The sequence below is a fragment of the Gekko japonicus genome, unplaced genomic scaffold, assembly GCF_001447785.1.
Source record: "Gekko japonicus isolate JY-2015 unplaced genomic scaffold, Gekko_japonicus_V1.1 scaffold2960, whole genome shotgun sequence".
NCBI classification, from domain to species: domain Eukaryota; kingdom Metazoa; phylum Chordata; class Lepidosauria; order Squamata; family Gekkonidae; genus Gekko; species Gekko japonicus.
In genome coordinates this window covers 175,935-193,451 of record NW_015163695.1, presented here as the reverse complement: position 1 = coordinate 193,451, position 17,517 = coordinate 175,935, and the positions used below count along the sequence as shown (strand labels likewise).

The 17,517-nt window shown below is 44.3% G+C and overlaps 2 protein-coding genes across 2 annotated transcripts in view; one reads left to right on the top strand and one right to left on the bottom strand.

Annotated features, from left to right (window-relative positions):
- RAD1 (RAD1 checkpoint DNA exonuclease) overlaps positions 1–6,370 on the bottom strand; it is a 9,514-nt gene extending 3,144 nt beyond the window's left edge. Inside the window, 4 exon segments of the mRNA XM_015407815.1 lie at positions 1,520–1,845; positions 2,415–2,523; positions 3,156–3,384; positions 6,204–6,370. Coding sequence (XP_015263301.1) covers positions 1,520–1,845; positions 2,415–2,523; positions 3,156–3,350 — 630 coding nt within the window. The 5' untranslated portion in view covers positions 3,351–3,384; positions 6,204–6,370.
- Positions 6,371–6,736: 366 nt separating this feature from the next.
- The window catches only part of BRIX1 (BRX1, biogenesis of ribosomes), an 11,937-nt gene continuing 1,156 nt past the window's right edge, over positions 6,737–17,517 (top strand). Inside the window, exons 1-9 of the mRNA XM_015407814.1 lie at positions 6,737–6,934; positions 8,483–8,594; positions 9,510–9,553; positions 11,148–11,218; positions 12,687–12,736; positions 12,862–12,935; positions 13,056–13,106; positions 14,563–14,664; positions 16,672–16,800. Coding sequence (XP_015263300.1) covers positions 6,785–6,934; positions 8,483–8,594; positions 9,510–9,553; positions 11,148–11,218; positions 12,687–12,736; positions 12,862–12,935; positions 13,056–13,106; positions 14,563–14,664; positions 16,672–16,800 — 783 coding nt within the window. The 5' untranslated portion in view covers positions 6,737–6,784. The remainder of the gene's footprint in view (positions 6,935–8,482; positions 8,595–9,509; positions 9,554–11,147; positions 11,219–12,686; positions 12,737–12,861; positions 12,936–13,055; positions 13,107–14,562; positions 14,665–16,671; positions 16,801–17,517) is intronic.

The window sequence follows — 17,517 nt, the reverse complement described above, 5'->3', positions numbered from 1 at the left end:
TATTCAAAGTTCTTTGTATCATATTGGGAAAAAACAAATTATGGACTAGGAAATGGTATGAAAAAGTTATTAGCCTCCATGAGTTACTATTTCAGGCACACAAACAGCTCTGAACTTTTTGGAAGATTATCACTGCATCAGAATAGAAGAAGAAGAAGAGATTGTCTTTCCCTTCCCCTCCCCACAACAGACACCCTGTGAGGTGGGTGGGGCTGAGAGAACTCTGACACAAACTGCTCTTTTTCAAGGACAGCTGTGCCAGAGCTTGTGACTGACCCAAGGTCACATCAGCAGGTGCAAGTGGAGGAGTGGGGAATCAAACCCGGTTCTCCCAGATTAGAGTCCGCGCACTTAACCACTACACCAAACTGAATATGTCGACTGATGCTCAAGTTCCAATAATTCGTATACAACAGATGTGAAAGCAGCATATTCTGATATACTAAAGGTCTGTAGTCTTCCATTACCTGTATCTGTAGCAATTAAACATCAAGAGTAACAGGGAGGAAATATTACTTAAAGCTGGTGAGTGCCTTAGTGGTTAGTGCCCTGATCGTGCCTGTCTTTCTGCTAATGTCCCACCATGTTCTGTGGATTTTATTTCCCTAGCAATAAGAGTTACAAACGAAAATCTTACTGTTGTCCACCCTGCAATAACGCAAAAGGTACCAAACTAAGGGTGCAGGGCCGTGTCTATTTACTTGGAAGGAACTCTAGGATGCGTAATGCAGGCTCATGCTATAACGGCACAATCCTAAAACACAGACAACCAGGGAATCAGCTCCACTCAATCCAGTGGGTTTTATTTTTGAATAAATTTGCTTAGCATGGTGCTGAATGCTATTTATCCGCCCTCAGAGGATCTGCACAGACACTTGTATACTTGAGGAAAACATGCACACAATCATTCGCTTCATCGTCAGAGTACAAAGGATGCAGAGACCAGGATGCACAGGTGTAGTTATCACTGTATTTTTAGCAAAATGCATGCCATGTATATGTGCTGGTGTTTAAGTCAGCTATCTGCTGGAGAAACAGTTTAGTGGGTATGTTAATCACCCAGCTCCTCCTCACTGGCAAGAGGATTGAACAGGGAGCAAACCACCACATCATCAGGATCAGGAGGCAGTTAACAATGTTCAAACATGCTTTCTATAATAGCAGCATAGACAACCATACCACTAATGTGCACACAAAACCACAAGACAAATGTATAAAGACATTTGTCGCTGTAATGTCCACAGTCACCCCAAGATCACATTATTTACTTACTCTGAAACAGTCCTAACAACTTTGTTGGAACCACCACAAAGATAAGTCACTCACAGAAGTCTAAATGGAGCACCCGGTGAAGTTACATTCATGGAGATGCGTGACTTGAATACAGACCTCCAAACCTCAAGTCGAGTTCTCCATCCACTGATGCAGAAGAAGACAGAAGAAGCTACAAATCAGGTAGCTAGGTGGTCTTGACCAGGACTTACTCATCTATGCTAAAAACTTGCACTAATTATTATACAGACTGGTTACAATATTCCTATCCACAACAATATTCCAGTCCAGAATGGAGAGAAAAAATCCAATACCTGAAATAAGGCTTGTCTGGAGACATTATAATCTCTAGCACCTCGCTGGTCATATCGAGTTCAGAGAATGCCTCTCGCAGCCCTTCCGATTTCAAGATAATTTTGTTCACGACGTTGGTGCTGCAGAAATCAAAATCAAGTATTTCTTCGGGCTCTTGAGTGTTGATTTTACATACTGTTACCACACCACCTTCCTCCAGAAACAGTGCCAAGGGATAACCATACCCCCGGTAGCACATCCGAAGGGCCGTTTGTGTTCCTGAAACAAGAAGAGACACTTAGAATGCATCAACTACAATGCTGAGGTTCTAAGACTCTCAAGAACTGATTCTTGACCAACTCGTTTAAACAATGCCAGGCAGTCTGCAGCCAACGTATTTGAAATGCACCAATGAAAGAGGTGTTTCGAATCCACCATTCTTTGACATTAAATATACATCTGATCTCCTTCTTATTAAAATGTGAAATTTGCTGCTGGAGGATGTAGTGATGGCCACAGGAATAAAGAGCCTTAAAAGGGAATTAGATAGAATCATGGAGGATGAGTGTATCAATGGCTACTAGCCAAGGTGACGGACAGGAGGCATTTAATCCTCCAGATCACAGAGCCAGGAGGCAACATCAGGGGAAGGCCTTGGCCTCTATCCGCTGTTGTTGACTGTCCAGAGGAACGGGTTGGCCACTGTGTGAGACAGGATGCTGGACTAGATGGACCACTGGTCTGATGCAGCAGGGCTCTTCTTATGTTCTAACATTCTAAGGTAGACAGGTTTCAGCACACAGCAGCATCTGGTTCTTTTTCCCATAAAGCACACATATAGCCAATACCTGGCAAGGAGCTTGTACCAAAGATAGTCAGGCAGTCTAAGAGAACAGACAGATTGATTCTGAACATCACAGATTCTTCCTGCACCACAAATTCTTGGAAAATTCCTGCCTGTATGTTTGAAAGACAGAGAACAGAAGGTGGAAAACTGTGAGGTGACAGCACTGTTGAAGAACTACAGTTCCCAACATTCATTGCAAGGGAAGCCACAACAGTTAATCTGCACGGTGTAATGGTTAAGAGTGGCCATTTCCCCATTAGGAATCCAAAGCAGCTTACATTGTTCTCCTCTCCTCCATTTTTATCCTCACAACAACCCTGTAAGGTAAGTTAGGTTGTGACAGTGTGACTGGCCCAAGGTGTCCCAGCAAGCTTCCATGGCATGAGTGGGGATTCGAACCCAGGAATCCCAGATACTAGTCCACCACCGTTAACCACTGCACCAGACTGGCTCTTTTCAGAATACCAGGATGCTAGCTGTCAAACCTGCGCCAAATACTCAATTTTGTACTAATCTAAAGTCTACCAGCTTGGGAACCAATGGCCAGATCTCTCCAATGCTGGCTTTAAAGATTCTCTGCACTGACATTAAAACACTCAGGGACACCACAGAAAGTTTAGTTTAGCTTGTCAGAACACTGTTCTCTCCTGCGGGAATTTCACAGGATAGAGAAAATGGTTATTTATTTCAGCTGAAATCAGTTTCTCTGTCCATTGGAAAGAATGAAAAATTACCCTCTAACCTGAATAAAAGCATTTGCCTGAAGACACTTGGAATTTTCCACAGTCACCTTGAGTCCATTCGTAGTTGCAAAACAGGTAGCGTGGTCTTTAAAATGAATGGCTTTCAGGATATTAGAGAGATTTCGGACGTTGTCAAGGCTGGTGGCCAAGACATATTGCTCTTCGGCTGCTTGCTCTTGGGTGGAGAGAGGCATGGCTTTGAAGACTTCCGTCACCCCCTACACCTTCCTACAAGGACAGAAAAAAAGAGGGTCCAGTGATTATTAAGGGAGACCTGCAGATGTCCCAACGCACTGACCTAAAAGTGAATTGTCATGAATTATGCAAAGCAAATACAAAGTAGTGGCAATTACAGAAATAAGAGTTTGTTGGTTTCCCCCAGGAAAAATGACTCAAGAAGGTTTGGTGTTTGTCCTCACCTAAGATGTAAGTTTAGGTAAGGAAGGGAAACAGACTTGACCATACAACCCACATACGACATCACCTGCTTTATCTCTTATAACCACACAAGTGCTGTCAAGCCGTGGCTGACTTGTGGCAACCCCAGCAAGGGGTTTAAAAGCCAAGTAAGCAAAGGTGGCTTGCCTTCTTCTGCAGAGTCTTCCTTGGTGGTCTCTCATCCCAGTAGCGACTCTTCTTTTCTTTTGAGATCAGGCTGTACCATACCGTTCCACATTCCCCTTCTATATCCAGTGTGGTTTATTTATAGACTGTATGGTGGCTAGAGTGTTGAAGTAAGATCACCAGGAAGGTCTGGTATTCATTCAGACACCAAGTTCACTGTGTGCGCCCTTGCGTCTCTCAGACTAACCTATTCCACAGGACTGTTGTGAGCACCCATCACCCACCTCCAGTTCAATTTCTTGTTCTGGCATTAAGTATCGGTTCAGGCTTCATATTAAAACTCAGGCCTGAAATATGGGGGGAAGAGATCAAAAGGAAAATATCTGTTGGCTTGTCACGAGGAAGTTCACACATCTGACTTGATGCCTTTGAATAACAGTGACAAGGAGACACACCGTTTGTCGATGACCGCACACCTCACTCTTTCTGCTGAGGCTTATTTTACACTTCAGAGAGAAGCATCCTATCATCCACTGCTTCTCTGCTAAACCATCTGGTCGCTGCTGCAGGTCAAGAAACTTCAAAGACCTGGCTTTGGATTGGCTGGATGGCCCCCAGCTGATTCAGCCTTTAGACTTAAAAGAAGCTAGCATGTTCTGCTGTTTTTTGTTAGTTGGAGCAAACCAGCTTCACTTCAAAGACCTGGCTTTGGATTGGCTGGACGGCCCCCAGCTGATCCAGCCTTTAGACTTAAAGAAGCTAGCATGTTCTACTGGTTTTTGTTAGTTGGAGCAAACTAGCTTCAGCTCTCCTGGAGGCAATGGACTAACTCTGGCCTGGGTTAGACATGGGCCTGGCATGCAAAGAAGACTTGGAATGATTGCCCTATTTCACCCAAGAAGCGGGGCCCCCCCCCCCCCCGGTTTGTGAGAGCTCACACTCTAGGTTGGTTGTGTAATTTTGAGCCCTGCTCACCAAACCAAGGATCCTCTAGATTGGGAATTCGTGTCACCATCCACCTGTTCATCTTTTTTTTTTGTTTAATCCCACCCTTCCTCCATGGAACTCAGGGCAGCCCCTGTAGTTCTTCCTGTCTCAATTTTATTCTCACAACAACTCTGTAAATAAGAATAGGCTGAGCAAGGGTGAGTGGTCCCCAGGAAACTTTATGGCTAAGTGGAGATCCAAAGCCAGAGCTCCCTGGTCATAGCTGACCCTCAATAAATGAAGAGGTGGGGAAGGAAGAGGATAAATACATATTTAAACAAGACTTTTTTTGAGAAAGAGTGCTTTCTTGTTGTGGCACATATAGAGGTTTAACAACAACACTGGCACCTTGTTCTGTGTTTAGCGGCAGCGCCATCCCTTTTGAACAGTCTGCCAAAAGGGAGGTGAAGACTATTTCTTTCCTTCTGCAGTTCAGCAGAACTGAAAAGCTAAACTTTTAAAAACAGCCGCTGGTTGACCACTGCTTTTATACTGGCTCTTGTTGTGTGGAATGATGCTCTACTTATCTATTGTATACCGGATTTTATGTTTGGTGGGGAAGGAAGAGGATAAATACATATTTAAACAAGACTTTTTTTGAGAAAGAGTGCTTTCTTGTTGTGGCACATATAGAGGTTTAACAACAACACTGGCACCTTGTTCTGTGTTTAGCGGCAGCTCCATCCCTTTTGAACAGTCTGCCAAAAGGGATGTGAAGACTATTTCTTTCCTTCTGCAGTTCAGCAGAACTGAAAAGCTAAACTTTTAAAAACAGCCTCTGGTGGACCACTGCTTTTACACTGGCTCTTATTGTGTGGAATGATGCTCTACTTATTTATTGTATACAATAAACTCACTTTGTACTGTTAGAAAAAGCAGCACAAAATATATAAAATCAAGAAATCTTGGTATCACGGTGAGACACAAACATCCCCCCCCCCTATAGTTTTCTGCCAATACAAGGTTGTGCTGGAGCTGCTAAAGACATTGGCAGGACCCTTAGATGCTACTGCTGCTTGGTGCTACCGCCTCAACATTGCTTCCCAAAGACAACCCCGTGCATCGAGGACAATCACTTGGGCTTTTTTTAAAAAGCAAAGGGGAAAATTTAAGAGCACTGTGACAGCCAAAAATTCAGCAAGGACCCCTATCCTGAGGTTCAGGACAGCCGTGCTGGTTGCACCTCCACCTACCATCCTCCTCCAAGTTGTACAGTCTACCTAAGAAAGAGAAAGATTCAGGTGGGTAGTAGCCGTGTTGGTCTGAAGCAATAGAACAAAGTCAGAGTCCGGTGGGACCTTTAAGCTCAACGGAGTTTAACTCCGGGTATAAACTTTCATGTGCATCTGAAGTCTGCATGCACACGACAGATTATGCCCAGAATTAAACTTGTTGGTCTTACAGGTGCCACTGGACTCAGACTTTGTTCTAAGAAAGAGAAGTCCTTCAACCCACCGAAAACATCTAAGAGTACTACTTATTCCTACCCCACATACATCGTAGCAGGCGTGATTCTTCTCCTCTCCTTAGTTACCTACACTGCAGAGAACCTATAGACAGAAAGCACCTAGAGCGGCACAGAACGGGAACCGTCAACAAAAAGGGAAGCCGCCACGAGTAATTTGAGCCCAGGCGTCTCTCTGTCCTGTGGCCTCTCTATGGTACTAGATCAACCGTGCATTTCCGATCATCTCTATGGGGGCATCCATCTTGGTCGGGAAGCGTCCGTAAAGATTTACTGTGGGATTTTAGGGTGCCTATCGATAGAAGCGCCTGGGTAGAGCTCTGCTTGACTCGCTTCCCCTTCGCCCTCAAAGCGCCTCCGACTTAAAATCGATCGGGTTTCCCGCCATGGCTTCCCTTGGCGCGTGCTATGCCATAGATATATATGGCACGGGCTAGAGCGGCTCCACCGTGAGCCCAGGGGCCGCTTTCATTTCCTCTGCCGGAAGTCCGGTTTCTTCTCTATGATTTACTTCCTCCACGAGCGCCTCCGAGGCACATAGAGAGAGCTCCTTACTAGAGCGGCTTCCATGCTGTGAGTGAGGGGGCGCGTTGCTTGTGGCGTGCGAGCAAGATGGCGGCGGCCAAGAGGAAGCGTGGAGCCGGGCCGGGTCCGAAGAAGAAACGTGCCAAGAAGGCTCCGAAAGAGGTGGAGGAGAAAGAGCCGTTCTCAGTGGCCAGTGCAGGGTCCGAGGAGCACCAAATCCCTCCGCCTGTTTCGCAGGTGGGGCCCGACAGCCGCGTTTGCTCGGGAATGGAGGAGGAGGAGTGCCTCTGAGCGTGTCCAAAGGGCGCTTCTTAGAAGACAGGATTTCGAACGGGGAGGGTTAATGTTACTCGGTACTTTCTTGAAACATGTCTTTTTGGTATCTGAAGAAGTGTGCGTGCACACGAAAGTTTATACCCAGAATTAAACTTTGTTGGTCTGAAAGGCGCCACGCTTTGTTCGGTTGCTTCAGACCAACCCGGCCACCCACCTGAATCGTTTCTTTTTGTGTTTGTTTAGTGAGAGTCTGAGAAACAGACGCAGGTGGGTATTTATTCCCTTCACTACGCTTCCCCCCGGAATTAAACCCAATCAACATATAAACTAAGTTTATTATTCCCGTTTGGTCCTTGCATCTGTTAAAGATCTTTATTATGCTGTGAAAGAGCTAGTTTGCTGCTCATTCTCTACCTATATGTATGGATCGGTCATTTCCATTCCATGGTATCTGAGGAAGTGTGCATGCACACAAAAGCTTATACCTTGAATAAAACTATGTTGATCTTAAAGGTGCCACTGGACTCGGAACATTGTTCTGAGAAATAGACAAATACCATCGGTTGCCACATTGATGCGTTAGGACAGTCTCCTTCTGCAACGTGGGAACATAAGTAGATCCTGCTGGATCAGGCCATCCTATCTCTCCCAGGGCATAGAATCTGAGGTTTTTCCATGATGCTACCTCCCAGCAGTGATATCTGGCAGCTCCCTTCAGTCACCATGGCTAGTAGCCATTGATTGACCTCTTCACGGATCTGTCTAATCCTCTTTTAAACCTATCTGTTCTCATGGTCATCACCATGATAAAAGGGATGTAGTATCCATCAGGAACCACCAAAACAGTGATCAGGCTTGGGAGTTCTACTACACTCTTGTCAAGAATGATTTTCTCCCCCATTAAGTTCCAGCTGACTTATGGTGACCCTGTAGGGTTTTCAAGGCAAGAGCTGAACAGTGGTGGTTTGCCATTGCCTGCCTCTGCGTAATGACCTTGGACTTCCTTGGTGGTCCCCCATCAAAATACTGACTGTTAAGAGCAGATTTTAAAAAGTGGCGGGAGTGATACACTGGGCTTTTTATGTTATGTCATGAAATACTGGGCTGTGATTATTTGGGCACTGAGAGAATTGTCTGTGTGTATATACCAAGGAACTGTTTTTGTTCTCTGGTTGAACCTTGGTTGTTGAGCTATAAGCCTTTCTAAACTGTTTCACTTTTATCAGTTACACGGGGTGTCTTTGGGGTAACAAACTGAAGACTCGTATGCCAAAATTTTGTATTTGTATAGTAGTATATGCTTGGTTGGAACATCCGGTTTTCAGAACATTTCTATTAGTGTTCCTATTTTATTAGCACTTATGGCTGAGGATTGCCCAAGGTTGTCTAGTGATTTCATCCATTAAAGTCAGTGGGTTTAGAGAGTTGTAACTCTTTTTAGGATGGTACTGTTATTTACTGATGTGGTCTGATGTTCACCCTGTTCACATTTGCCTTTATATATTTCAGGGCAAATGGAGAAACAAAGAGAGAGTGCTTATTTTTTCTTCCAGAGGAATAGATTTCAGGACCAGACATCTCATGAAAGACTTGCGAACACTGATGCCCCATTCTAAAGCAGGTAGACCTTTTAAAAACTCTTCTGAATCTTGATTTTTAACTTTCTCTTTAGTTTCCCTTGCTAAGACCTGCAAGTTTCCATTTTCTTAACAATTGGATAAGCCTATTGCTGACTTCTATGCAAACTGGTGTATATTTTCCCCTGTTCTGCTTTTATTTCAAAGTAAACATTATGGAAACTATACAGATATAAAACTATGGAGCGCATAAAACCAGATGTGTCACTGGAAGGAAAAATCATAAAACTGCTACTGACTTATTTTGGCCCTGTCATGCGGAAGAACTCACTAGAAAAAGCATGGATTGGTTAGTGGCAAAAGGAAACCAGGCCACCAAAAAACACGGTGGCTAGACACCATAAAAGTCAACACCAGCCTGAGCATGGAACAACTCAAAGAAACAGTACAAGATTGGAAAACGTGGAGAGAGCTGGTCCATAGAATCGCCAAGAGTCAGACACAATTGAATGGCTAACAGCAACAACATAGAGATATAGGCCCTGATGCTCATGCAATTCCTGTCTTCTGCTGCTGGGACTGCCTGCACTAAATCCTCTTCAAAAGGCAGTTAGCTGTTTGAAAAAGTAGGATTTAGAATCTATCCTTCCTCCTTGGAACTCAGGATGGGAGGTGAAGTCCTTCCCTCTCCAGTCTTTCAATCCCCATGCCATGTTAGCTCATAAATCTGTGCATGTAACCCAGCAGCTGGCTTGAGGAAAGGATGCCATATTCCGTAGCCTGCCCAGTCTCTTACCCAGCTAGGGAGACGTGCATAGAAGCTATCTTAGGGTGACAAATTTCAACAGAAGCTTTAATAAAAGTAGATGAAATAATTCCATTGCAATATGTTGTTGATTGATGCAGTCATTAAACAAAGCAATACATATTTTAGTTAACTTTTGCCTCTTGTTTTTCAGATACCAAAATGGACAGGAAGGACAAACTTTTTATAATCAACGAGGTAATATATGTCAATTCTTTATTTGTTTGGAAAGAGCCTACCTAAGAGAAGTTTGGCTTAAGAGATAACAGAAGGTTCAAAGGGCTAGCCAGATGTTTATCAACATATGTCCAACTGTTGTGTCAAAGTTGGTATTTTTAGCTCCCTTTCCCACAACAGTTGGTATAACTTGCATGTGTGGTCCTGGAAGGTGTTGAGGTGCTTCAAAATTACCTCAGCGCAAGTATACTTTTCAGTCATACACTTGCAGTTTTACAGTGAACTGCACTAGAACTTATTTACAAAATCTGATTTTTAGGATTTTGTGCTAGGGTTGCATTGTGTGAAATGTGGCATGTGAGTAAAACAAAACATTACCAACGATCACACTGAATTCAGTTAGGAACATGTTTCTCAAAAGCTTATGCTGCAATAAAGTGTGTTACTCTTAAAGGTGCTACTGAGCTTTTTACTATTTAGTTAGGAACGATAACACTCATGAAAATCTGGCGCTTAAATTATATTTGTTCTGTGGGAATTTTTGGACTTTTCCTGCTGCAGCCCACTCTGCTCTCTGAAACTCATGTCCTGGGGATCGGTGGCCTGTAGCACAGCCGGAAGAATCCTGAGGATCCAAGCCAGTGTCCTTACAATTTAGGGGGGAAAAGTGTTGTATGGCAGATAATTTTTTTTAAATGGAAGTTTATTGGATTTCATTTTTGGAGGATCTCACATCAATCCTTGAGCCGATGGGTGTCCTGCTGGGGTGCTGCAAAACCAGGCTGGGCATGGCAGCATTAGGCAGTGGACTCAAAGGAAAGTGAACGTTTGTGATTCAATGGGCTATGTCAGAGCATTTCCATTTTGATGGTTCTTGCCACAGGCTAGCCTACACAGAATTAGCCCAACAGCACAGAAATTTTGTTGGAAAAATTGTGGGTTAGTAGCAGATTATATCCATTGTTGGTGGTACTGTCCTGTAATAAACAAATTTTGGAAACAAATTTTAATACAGATCAAACTTATTACCGGAATCGACTTACCATTTAGTCCAGAAACGATCTTGTTGGACGCTTGGGCCCTCACATCTGAAAATAGATCAAAAAACATTTCAGTAATGACTTTAATTGCGATTGCTAGAATAAGTGTTGCCCAAAAATGGAGAGACTCATCGGGCCCCACTATACCATAGTGGCAAAACAAGTTATGGGAACACTTTGTATATGGTAGGATCTCTCCACAGGGGAGTAATAATAACACAGACAAATATAAAAAAAAATGTCAAGCAGTTTGGTTCCCAGTAGTTGAATACCTGATTGAAGGGGGTGTTCTCCCTAAAAATAAGTATTATAGCTTGTTATATTTTTAACCTAAGGATCTTGGAACTTTAAATAGTGCAATGTATCTGTACGCTCGTTATTTTATTCGTGGCTTGGAACTTTAATAGTGCAATGTATCTGTACGCCCATTATTTTATTCGTAGTATTGTTGTATTGCTCCTGACTATTCCTAAAGACGTATATTATTTTCTTGTTTGTTCTTAAAAATTAATACAGTTATAAATTAAAAAAGAGAGAGCATTTCGATTTCAGCAACACTGATTTTCTTCATGCAGGTCTGTGAAATAAAAAATTGCAACAAATGCATCTTTTTTGAAGCAAAGAAGAAACAGGATCTTTACATGTGGTGAGGAACATACTAATGTTCTCCTTGGTGTCCTGATTTCTGGTGTCCACTTGGATATGTACAAAGTGCATGGGGAGGGGGGGCTCCGTTCATACTCTCGCTTTGCTGGATCCTTATATCATTCTTGTATCATAATTAATGACAGCTTTATAAGGCGACCAGGAAAATCAGGGAATAGTAGCAAGTATCATTTTCTGTGGCAGGGAGGGCTTGAAACGGCATCCAGGCATTTTCTCTGGACCCTTCAGCCTGACTCATGGTGCTCGCTGGGGCTTTGAAGGTACCATTTCTCACCCAGCACATGACTCGGAGCAGGAAGGGAGATGCACACTCAATGCAGAAGGTTGGGGTTCCCTCCCAGGGCACCCTTCTGCATGGGTGGGCTTATAAACTGCTGCCTTCTGCAACAGCAGTACAAATGAAATTCCAAATCCCCCAGTCTCTCCCTGTCCACCCAGATTCCTACTTACCCGTCTTTCACTGGCACTCCTACTTTTTGTATCCCATCCACTGTTTTTCTTTTCTTTTTGGGTAGAATTCCACCCTCCCCCCCTTCTGCCCAGTAGGGGAAGCCATTGCTAGGACAGTGCTGCTTCTCAGAGCAAAGTACTGACTGAGCAGCAGGTCTTTTACCTTTATGCAGCCTGCCTGGTGCTCTCTCTGAAATTAGGATGTGGTGTGGAAACCGTGGGGTTCCCCCCCCCCTCCTTCCCTTGTTGAAAGAAGGAAGGCACTGTAGCAGGGAAGTCTCTTCTGAGCAGCAACAGAATCCTTTGGAAAGCTGCAGGGTGGGCTTTTTCTGTCTCATCACCTGGGAGGTCTAAGATTGGAAATGAAAGAACCCCAGAAGCAACTTCCAGAAAACAGTGTGTGAAGTTGTTCTTTCTGGCTTTGTCCGGAAACCCTAGGTCCTTTTGCAACAGAACCCTGTTTCAAGTGCAGTGGAGGGTGAGACTTTCACTTCTCCCACAGGGCATTCTGTGCCCCCTTTCTAAGTTGGGAACAGCCCCGTGAGATGCCTTTAGAAGCCCATTTCCCTCTTTTAAGAGGGAGACTGGCTTTTTAAAGGTCTGCCACCAGGCTGTTTCTTGCTGGGAGGGGTATAATCACAGAGGCTGCTTTCAGAATATAGGCCTGACTTGGGCTGGCTTCTGAAGGAAGCAGGCATGGCAGTTCCTCCCTTCTTGGCAAAGGCAAAAAGGGAAACCTACAGAAATGTAGCCTATACCATGTGGCACTCTGGGGTCTACAAATGGGAGCTTGCATGAGGGTGGGTTTTTCTGGACATCAGTTTAGTGCTTATTTGCCATCCTGCCTTACAGGTCCCCCTTGGCTGCTGGGAGTTGTGTGTGTGAGAAGCCCTTTTGTGAAAGGATACAGCATTTCATATGGCTACCGCATTGCGCCAGATGCCAGTTGATAACTTCAAGAAAATAGAACTAACCTCTCGGTCTCTCGTCTGTTTCAGGCTTTCAAATGCCCCTCAAGGTCCATCAGCCAAGTTTTTAGTACAAAACAGTAAGTTCAAAAATCTGACAATGTCTCTTATTGATACTATCTTAAAAAAAACACCCTCTCTTAGTTGTCCTTTCCTGAACATCCTGCAAAGCCAAACGTCCCAATTGTACATTATGCCATTGCAGTTCATACGTTGGCAGAGCTGAAGATGACGGGCAACTGCTTGAGAGGCTCCCGCCCCCTTCTGTCTTTTGATTCAGTGAGTATGGATTTTTGCAAGTTACCCAGCCATCTTCTGTGACCTTGCCGCCAGGCATGTTAATTCATTTCCCTCTTCCCTTCTTTTGTTCTGTTCTAAAATGCTACCTCTTCCTTTCAGACTTTCGACCAGCACCCACATTATGCATTGCTGAAAGAGCTGTTTATTCAGGTCTGTTTTTAAAAAATATTTTGATTCTCCTGTTGTAAGCTAAGTTTTGTTTGTTTGTTGAGGGAGGGAGGGAGGCAGCGTGGTCCTTGTCTACACAGAGTGCTGATCATGATACTCAAACACACTAGAGAATATCTGCAACCAGCTTTCTGGAATCAACAGAAATTTCTGTGACAGCAGTGGGATTAAAGAGGTTGTGGGTGGTGGGAATGACATTTGTTTTGTTCTCCAAGAGCACTTCAAAGGGCAGAGATGTCCATTTTTCAGTGGATTGTACAAAATGTCACTGTCTTCCGCAACCTGTGGAATTACTCTCTGATTTATTTATTTTTAAAGTGCCAGCTGCTCTGATGCCTTTTTTCCCTCCACGTCCTCTGTGCTGCACAAACCCCTGGGCTAGGCAACTTAAAGTGTTATATCCAAAAGAGAGCTCACGGGAGGAGGTTGTATCAAAATACGAACACTCCGTGTGTAACTTACAAACAGAAGGTTATGCCAATAAAGGTTTTCTGTTCTGCTGTTACAAACAGAAGTAGAAAGAATATATTATCCAAAGCAATTTTAACAATTCTTAACAGTTCAAATATTTGTCAAATTCAGACACTCTTATGAATTATTAAAGGGTTAGGATCCAACAGTACTTAGCACAAAAGACAAAATCCAAGTAAAGTTCACTAATCTTTTGTATAAGACGCTTCAGAAGAGCAAAAGTTCCACAGGAAAACAAAAATTCCACATTGTAGGAATAGCAGCTATGCACGGCTGGCTTCAGTGCCGTGTTCGCTTCCTGCTTCTTTAGATAGCTGGTACTCTCTTAGCTGTGAAACTAAAAGTATATTTCTATGTCATACCTATTATTAACAGATTTACCATTTCCTCAGTTGTCAGAACATACATACATACTCAAAAGATAATGTAACAAATCACCTTAGACCAGTTTTCCAAATCCAGTCGCCCCACTAACATGTTGTTCTTTCTGTCGACAAAGCTTCTACAGTGTTGTGGTTAGCAATCAGGATTCTACTCTGAGTAACTCTGCTTCAATGTTCCCTCTAAGCTGTGGAATCTTATGAGCAAAAATCCTGCTTTGTGAGCGACTGACATTAAAGTTGTGAGCGAGCGATTTGGCTGCTGAATAAATTGGTTTGCTCTGGAGCCCTCCTTCCCGAGCCGAGACAAAAATGTGTGAGCTGGAGGCTAAAAACCTGTGAGCTGGCTCACACTAACTCAGCTTAGAGGGAACACTGCTCTGCTTACCCACCTCTTTTAATCAGTTCTGAAACTATAACATTGTAAAATAGGATTTCATGTACGGATGTAAGTAGTCTCAGAATATGGCCACTCCAGAGTGAATGGGCCAGAGAAAGATATTCTGCAGGCTGTGTTCTGCTCATCCAGATACTTTATTAAATCTCAGTTGTCTAGACAAGATTGCTATTCTTTTTCCCTCCACCAGATTTTTAGTACTCCACAGTATCACCCCAGGAGCCAGCCTTTTGTAGATCATGTCTTCACGTTCTCGATCATAGACCACAGGATCTGGTTTCGAAATTACCAGGTGAGCTGCTTTGTCTGTGGGATGGAGACGGCAAATGAACTTTGTTTGCACACCATGGGATCTGGTTGTAACACTCTGAATTGAAAAAAGAAATGCTGTCTGAACAGACCTAAATCCTTGTTGGGTGGCACAGACTAGCCTTTGGGCTTCCATTAGTGGTTAGGAGTGCAGAGTCTAATCTGGGAGAACTGGGTTTGATTCCTCACTCCTCCACATGCAGGTGCTGGTGTGACCTTGGGTCAGTCACAAGTTCTTTCAGAGCTGTTCTCTCAAGGGCAGTTCTTGGGAGACCTCTCTCGGCCCCACCTGCCTCACAGGGTGTCTGTTGTGGTGAGGGGAAGGGAAAGGAGATTGTAAGCTGCTCTTGGGTAGTAAGGCTCCTTTGGGTAGTGAAGGGTGGGGTATAAATAAAATCTCTTTCCTCCTCTCTCTTTTTTTTAATTCTTGGGTATAGCTGATAGAGAGCTAGAATTCTGTGTTTCCCTAATGGATTGTATGACATCGGAGATGCCACCTAGGATGGCATTTCATGATGTAGCAAAACTTAACAAAGACACAGAAACAGAAGAATCAGCAAAGTATGACCACAGAAATCTTCTAGAAACAAGCACGTGACCCGGGGAAGTACCTGATGCAAAGTGAATAATTCAGTGCTCCAGTTCTGGCTGATACTTGCAGCTGAGCACGATAACAAAGCTGCTTAAGAAATCATAACTTTACAATACCAACACGATTCTCAACTAAGTTACTAGTCCTTATTGTTGTGGAATTAAAAGGGGGGAAACAGTGATGAGAAAGGCTCAAGTAATACTTGATTAGAGCTTTCGGACTTCCTGTTTTCCAGTGGCTGGAAGCTGAGAAATTCTTCACACAGTATTCATCTCACCCGTTGAATCATCTCATTCTCTGAATGCCACTTACTTATCTTCAATCTATGCCTAAAACAGTAACAATTAAAGCTTTGGTGGTGGGGGTCAACACCCAGTTTTGAAAACAGACATGGTATGGGGGGAGGTATTTTTTTTAATGTATTTTTCATGTGCATGTGAGTGTGTGTGCACCTGGAAGTCATGGCGACCTCTTGTGACTGACCCCTGCTGGGGGCCTGGAGGATATTCAGAGAGGTGGCTGGATAAAGCCTGCCCCCTGCCTCCTGGCTCTGGTATTCTAAGGAGGTCTCCCATCCAAGTACGTGCCAGAGTCAGCCCTGTTCAGCTTCGGAGATCTGACAAGATCAGGCTTGCCTGGGCTATCCAGGTCAGGGCAAAGCAGACATGGTATTGATGCAAATACCCTGATGCAAATACGTCTAACCAGTGTAGACCCTATTTATTTAATAATCTTTTACACCCCCTTTCAGCCTTGTTGGTTGAAAGGTGGCATAAAAGGAATGCTAAAATCTTCAGTGGCAGCTTCTGGAGTATTTTTATTGGTGGCAAGAGGGGGCGCTGCGTTCCCACAAAGGGAGCCCCCCTTCTAGCCCCCCTCTCCATAGCTGAATGGTTGGGCTCCTTGAAGCAGCTGGTGCCCAAAAGGCTGTTAGACTGTCACATGATATAGCTAGAGATCTTGCGCTAGTGTCGGATCCCCAAATATGGTGTGTGAGTACCGCATGTATCTCGTTGCTTCACTATGCACACACATGCATCGTTCTAGATTATTCAGTGTAAAATATCTTCCCTTCCCTCCCTCCCAAGTGAGAGCCAGTTTGGTGTAGTGGTTAAGAGGGGCAGACTCGTAATCTGGAGAACTGGGTTTGCTTCCCCACTCTTTGTCCACACGAAGCCTGCTGGGTGGCCTTGGGCCAGTCACAGCTCTCTCAGAGCTCTCTCAGCCCCACCTACCTCACAGGGTGCCTGTTGTGGGGAGAGAAAGGAAAGGTGATTTTTAAGCCGCTCCGAGACGCCTTCAGGTAGTGCAGGGTGGGTTATAAAACCAAACCTCCTCCTCCTCGTGTGCTTTGTAGTGAAATGTTTAAATGAAGGATGCCTGTCTCCTCTGTTGCAGATCGTAGAAGAAGACGCCACTCTGGTTGAGATCGGACCTCGCTTTGTCTTAAACCTTATCAAGATCTTCCAGGGCAGCTTTGGGGGACAAACCCTGTATGAAAATCCTCACTACCAGTCTCCAAATATGGTAATAATGCCTTTTGTGTGGATGGAGTGTAGCCTGTGCCGTAGGCGGGCTGGTGCCTGCCACGACTGACCTGTTATTCAGCACTCTAGTAAAATGTTAAAAACAAAATGAAAAAAGCTGGATGTCTACAGAGGGCCATTGCCGCATCAGAACAATGGGCTTAAATTACAGTTCTTTACAGTAGGAGGAGCTCAGCAGTGGGATCAGCTGTCTAGGGAATCATAGAATCCTAGTTGGAAGGGACCTCCAGAGTCATCTAGTCCAACCCCCTGCATAATGCAGGGAATTCACAAATACCTTCCCCCAACACCACACCAGGGAGGTGGCCGTTCCCCTTCACTGGCAGTGTTCAAGCAGCGGCTGGATGAACACTTGTCAGGGATGCTTTAGGCTGGTCCCGCACTGAGCAGGGGGTTTAGACTAGATGGCCTATGTATGGACCCTTCCAACTCTGTGATTCTATCATTTCTGGCCCTTCTAGTAAGCGCTGAATGGTCTGGTCCCCCTTGGCCCCCAGATCTTCTTCAGGGTCTCACCATGATGCCAATGCAAAAGCGGTGTGGTGTATGTAGGATTGCAGAGTATTGCCTGACACAGGTATACATACCCGAAGAAGCGCAAGGCATAAGTGCAGCTGTTTTCAAAAGTGCAGTGTCTTGCGACACTCATGCAGCACAACACCATGTGATGCTACCCCACGATCGAGATCGACTCTTT